Below are 5,851 nucleotides of genomic sequence, written 5' to 3'. Positions count from 1 at the left end.
GTTAAATTTTCAGAAGTAAAACTTTGTTCTATTGGGTGCACAGTTCTGAGTTTTCACAAATGGCTAGAGTCGTGTACCCATCACTACCATAGCCACCCTTTGCAGTAGAAAGCTTTCTTCCATCCCTAACCCCTGGCAGCCACAGGGGTTCCCTTCTCTTCTCTTCCCCTCCCCTACTTTCCCCCCCCCTTCCCCTTCCCTTCCCCCACCCCTTCCCCTCCCCTTCCCCTCCTCTTCCCCTCCCCTTCCCCTCCCCTTCCTTCTGTCTTTCTGTCTTTTCTCACTGTGTTGCCCAGTCTGGAGTGCAGTAAAGTGATCTCAGCTCACCGCAACCTCCGCCTCCTGGGTTCAAGAGATTCTCATGCCTCAGCCTCCCAAGTATTTTGTATTTTTAGCAGAGATGGGGTTTCACCACGTTGGCCAGGCTGGTCTCGAACTCCTGACCTCAGGTGATCCGCCCGCCTCGGCCTCCCAAACTGCTGGATTACAGGTGTGAGCCAGCGCACCTGGCCCAGTTTCTCCCTCTTTATAAAGGTAAACACTTTTATTCTTTGGGTATCCTTTCATTATTTAGGCAAACAACATGTAACTAGTCACCCTCTGCCTCACCTTGAAATTATGTCAAAACTTTAGAAGTAAACTTTCTTCTACTGGGCGCACAGTTCTGAGTTTTGACAAATGGCTAGAGTCGTGTACCCATCACTACCGTAGCCACTCTTTGCAGTAAAAAGCTTTCTTCCATCCCTAACCCCTGGCAGCCACAATGTGTTTTGTATTCCTATAGATTTTCTTTCTTCATATTGTTGTAAATGGAGTCATATCGTATGTAGCCTTGGAGTCTGGCTGCTTTTGCTTAGTATAATGCATTTGAGATTCTCCCATATTGGACATGTCAAGACCTAGATTCTTTTTATTGCTGAGTAAGAGTCCCTGGCATAGATGGGACACTCTTTGCTCATCAGCTGAAGGATGTGTGGATTGTTTCCAGTTTTCAGCTATTATGAAAGAAACTGCTATGAATATTTGTATAGAGGTTCTTGGGGGAGCCTAAGTTCTCATTGCTGTTAGAATGAGATGGGTGGATCATATTCTAAGTGTACGTATAACATGATAAGAAACTATCAAACTGGGCCGGGCCTGTAATCCCAGCACTTGGGGAGGCCTTCGCAGGCAAATTTCTTGAAGCCAAGAGTTTGAGACCAGCCTGGGCAACAAAAATACAGAAGTTAGCTGGTTGTGGAGGTGCGGGCCTGTAATCCCAGCTACTCGGGAGGCTGATGCATGAGAATCACTTGAAACTGGGAGGCGGAGGTTGCAGTGAGCTGAGGTGGTGCCACTGCACTCCGGCCTGGGGGAGGGGGACGTAGCGAGACTCAGTCTCAAAAAAAAAAAAAAAAGAAACTACCAAACTGTTTCCAAAGCATCTGTATCATGTTTAATTTCCATAAGTCATGTATGAGAATTCTGGGTCCTCCAAATAATTAACATCCCTTCGTAGTGTGAGTTTTTGTTTCAGCCTTCCTTATGGGTATGCTGTGGCATATCCCTGAGATTTTAATTCGTGTCTCCCAGTGACTAATGGCGTTGAACCACTTGTGCCTTCCTGTGCCCATTTGACACTCCTATATTTTCTTTGGTGAAGTGTCTGTTCAATCATCTGCTCGTTCATTTTTCCTTGGGTTGTTCGCCTTCTTATTGTTGGATTTTGAGAGTTCTTTATAAATTTTATGTACAAGTCCTTTGTCAGTTGTGTGATTTACAAGTCTTTTCCCTAGACTCTGAAGTTTCTTTCGTAGAGAATACATTTTAAATTTGAATGAAGTAAGACTCATCAGTTCTTTTTTTGGTGAATTATGTTTACGCTGCCATACATAGAAACTCTTTGCTTAAGTGGAGGTCATGGAGATTTTGCCCTACACTGTCTTTAAAAGTTTTCTAGTTTTAGATTTTACATGAAATTCCATAATCTCTATTTAGTTGAATTTTGTATGGGGCGTAAATTGTGCTTTGACTGTGTTTTTGGATGTGGATATCCAATGTCTGACAGGGGAAGCCAACAGGTCGTCAGAGGAAGGAGGCAGAAATGGACACATCTTTTAGCCGTTTGGTTGTTCCTCTGGGAGCTGGGTTTTTATACTCCTGGCACAGCCTCAGGGGCTGGTCCCTACCCAGGGCCCCATCTTCCATGTCACTCAGCTTTCTGCTCCAAGGTGACCTCTTGGGGAGTCCCTGAGTGATCACCTTGTTCGGAAGAGCCCCCTCTCTCCCCTTCTAGCTCGCCTCAGTGTGGCAATGTTTTCCATTACCACCACCGTTGGACTAGGTCTTACGACTTGTTGGCTTCCCCTGTCAGACATGAGCAACAGGATGGCAGGGACCCAATCTGTCTTGTTCATCCTGTATCCAGGGCCCTCTCACCGTGCCGGGCACAGTGTAGTTGCTCAAGTAAAGTGTGTTATTGAGTTCAACTACCTGGGAGGTAGAACTCCACTTCTTCCTCTTACCAAGGAGGCTACGAGGCTCAGAGAGAGCAAGGGACTTATTAAGGTCACTCAGCCGGTGAGAGTCTGGACATCAACTGAGTTCTACTAAATCCAGAACTTCTTCCTTCTTGAAAGTTGAAGACAGGCAAGGTGAAACTCCAGCCAACAGGCGGCGTGAATGCTTGTTCTAGAGACCCCATGCAGAGTCCTAGGAGCTGTGTCTTCATAGATATACCTACAACTGCTCACCTGTGTTGTGTGTCAACGATGTGCCTTTGCTCTGCCAAATCCTTATTTCTTCTTAAATATTTGCTTAGCAATTAAATGTAGAGCAGCTCAGTTTGAAAAACAAAGCAACAGAGATGTGTAGAAAGATAAAATGGTCTTTACCTTAATTCTACTTCTTCTAATTCCATGGTGATGTGTGGATTTTTCTGAAAATTTGTCAAGTGCATATAAATGAGTAAACAAATATACACACATACATTGTATTTTTTTTTTTTTTTGAGATGGAGTCTTGCTTTGTTGCCCAGGCTGGAGGCAATGGCTCAATCTTGCCTCATTGCAACCTCCTTCTGCCTCCCAGGTTCAAGTGATTCTCCTGCCTCAGCCTCCTGAGTAGCCGGGACTGAAGGTACATACCACAATGCCCGGCTAATTTTTGTATTTTTAGTAGAGATGAGGTTTCACCATGTTGGCCAGGCTGGTCTCGAGCTCCTGACCTCATGTGATCTGCCCACCTTGGCCTCCCAAAGTGCTGGGATTACAGGTGTGAGCCACCGTGCCCAGCCCACTCAAGCATTTTCTACATAGATGGGATCAGCCCTCACCTAAGATTTGAGACGTACTTGTCCCTGCCCTCTGTGCTGGTGTCTGATGGAACATGTGCAATGCTGTGTGAAGGTTTACAAGGACTGTTTCTCAGATGGGAAGACTGAGGCTCACAGGCGAATGGGTGATGCTTGAGCCTGGTCTTTCACAGGGTGGTCTCCATGGCTGGTCCGACACGCCTGCCCACTGTCCTACTCTGGGCAGGGAGGCAGCGGGTGGAAGAGCCCCTGAGAGAAGCATGAACTTCTGTCTTCCGGATGGTGGCTTCCTTCCCTCCATACTCGCTGGGAGACATCCCTTGAGGTTGTGTGACTTGGCAGCTGAGACGTTCCTGGTTGGAAGGGAAACCACTGAAGGGACTCCAGCCTCTTGGAGCTCTGACAGTCCCCATCTGAGACTTCCTGATCCCCACGCTGCCTCCCTTTTTGCCTCCTGCCACCTGGAGCAGGATCTGGCTAAGGGATGCTGCTGCCCCACGCCCTTTATTTTTGGCTGCCTACTAGGCAGGGAGGAGGCAGGCAGGGATTTGATGGCCTAGCCCAGCCTCTCCTAGCCTTCCCCAGGGGATAAGAATAGACCAGGAACAAGGAAGTCCTAGGTGGAGGGGACAGGAGTGCCTGCGGGAGAAGATACTCCTGACTCTGTGTCTCTCAGTGTCTGCCCCCGGCTCTGCCTCCTCCTCTGGGCCTCCCTAAGTCTCCTTCCCTGCTGTCAGCCCTGGCTTCTCCATCCCGGAGCCCTCTCTTCCTGCTCCCATCGCCCCGCTCCGTGCCCCTCTCTACAGGCCCTGGAGCTCCCTGAGCCCTTCTCTGAACCTCAACACTTCACCCTCCATCTCATCTGCCCCGTGGGATGTCCCAGCTGAGCCTGTCCTGCCTGGGCCTCGGGCAGGTGGCAGCATCCCCGTGGCTGCTCCTGCTACTGATCAGGGTCTCCTGGTTCTTGGCCCGTGTCCTGGCCCGAACCTGTGCCTTTTATGACAACTGCCGCTGCCTCTGGTGTTTCCTGCAGCCCCTGATGCAGAACGGGTTCTTGGGTCATCTGGGCCTGGTGAGTGTGGTAGCAGGACGGGTCTGGGGTCTCAGTGAGGACGACTTCCTGAGGGGTGGGAATGGAGCTTGGAGATCTTGGTGTCATGGTGGGCTGGAGTCTGGCACAGCAGAGAATCAAGGCAGGCCGAGGGGAGCCCCTCTCTCCTCCCTGCCCCAACCAGGTCTACTCCCCTCTCTTTCCACCCCATGCCCTCGGCTTTTCTCTTTTTCACTCTTCCCCCCGGCCTTTCTCTTTTTTACTCTTCCTCCCAGCCTTTCTCTCTTTCACTCTTTCCCACTCCAAGCCTGCTGTGGGTCAACTTCCTGTTTTCCCCACATGACTGCACCCTGTCCTATTTAGGGGGCTCCCAGGGTGGGCTGCACAAAGCACACACCCCCTGAAGGGTCCACCATCTTCATCCCAGGAATGACGCCTCCTCAGGGGCCCTGTCCAGCGTCCACTCCCTGCCTGGCTCATCTTTCTGGGCCTCAGGCTGGTGTCTGCACCTCTCCTGTTGGCCACCTCTGCATAGGGATTCTCTATGACCCTCTGCCTCCCGGCACAATCTCTCCTTGGTCAATCCCTTCTCTGCATCCTCTTGCCACCCGGGCCCCATTCCCCAACATATCTTCCCTGGATGCCTCCCCCAGCCTCCTCCTGGGTCTCCCTATTGCCAAGCCAAAACGGATTCACCACTGTTTCCTCAGCCTAAAATAGACTCTTCTGAAATGTAGTTTAGGTCACACCATTTCTTGGCTAAACACCCATCACTCGGAGTATAAAGACTAAATGTTTGAGCCCAGCATGGTGGCTCACGCCTGTAATTCCAGCACTTTGGGAGGCCAAGTCAGGTGGATCACTTGAGGTCAGGAGTTTGAGACCAACCTGGCCAACATGGCGAAACCCCGTTTCTACTAAAAATATAAAAATTAGCTGGGCATGGTGGCGGGTGCCTGTAATCCCAGCTACTCGGGAGGCTGAGGCAGGAGAATTGCTTGAACCTGGGCTGCACCCAGGGACTCCAGTCTTTGGAGGTCAGACAGAGAAGCAGGAGTGAAGTCTATGGAGAAGGAGCTGCAGGAGAAGCGGGAAGTGGGAGGGAAACAGGAGACGCAGCAGTCCTGGAAGCCGAGAGGAAAGGTTCTAGAGGAAGGCTGTGTTTTCCTCCTTCTGTCTTCCATGGTGTGTCTGTCTCTGCTTCTTTCTCTCTGTTTCTCTTTAAGTGTCTGTGATAGGCACCATTGGTGTCCTGCCCAGAGCCCTCCACAGGCTAGGGCACCCTCTGCCACCTGCCACAACTACAGCCACTACCAGTCACTGTGGTCCCCTCATTCCGGGAATCACCCACAGCCCCTGGGAGCTGCTAGAGGTGGGATCTTGATTAGAGATGTCTGGGAGGCTGAGTCTCTTCCACCTGGGGTGGGGTGAGTGCTGCAGCCAGCAACTGACTGGTTTGGGAATGCAAAAGCCCAGTGTTCATTCGTTTGTTCTTTCTTTCTTTCTTT

At 50.4% G+C, this 5,851-nt stretch overlaps 1 protein-coding gene across 1 annotated transcript in view; it reads left to right on the top strand.

Annotated features, from left to right (window-relative positions):
• The first annotated feature begins 4,166 nt into the window (after positions 1-4,166).
• LOC111554199 (cytochrome P450 4F2-like) overlaps positions 4,167-5,851 on the top strand; it is a 6,601-nt gene continuing 4,916 nt past the window's right edge. The window contains exon 1 of the mRNA XM_023229590.2: positions 4,167-4,364. Within this exon, the coding sequence (XP_023085358.1) occupies positions 4,167-4,364 (198 nt within the window). The remainder of the gene's footprint in view (positions 4,365-5,851) is intronic.

This window comes from Piliocolobus tephrosceles, chromosome 21, assembly GCF_002776525.5.
Source record: "Piliocolobus tephrosceles isolate RC106 chromosome 21, ASM277652v3, whole genome shotgun sequence".
Classification (NCBI taxonomy): domain Eukaryota; kingdom Metazoa; phylum Chordata; class Mammalia; order Primates; family Cercopithecidae; genus Piliocolobus; species Piliocolobus tephrosceles.
Note: the sequence above shows the minus strand (reverse complement) of the source record. Positions and strands in the feature narration are given on the sequence as shown.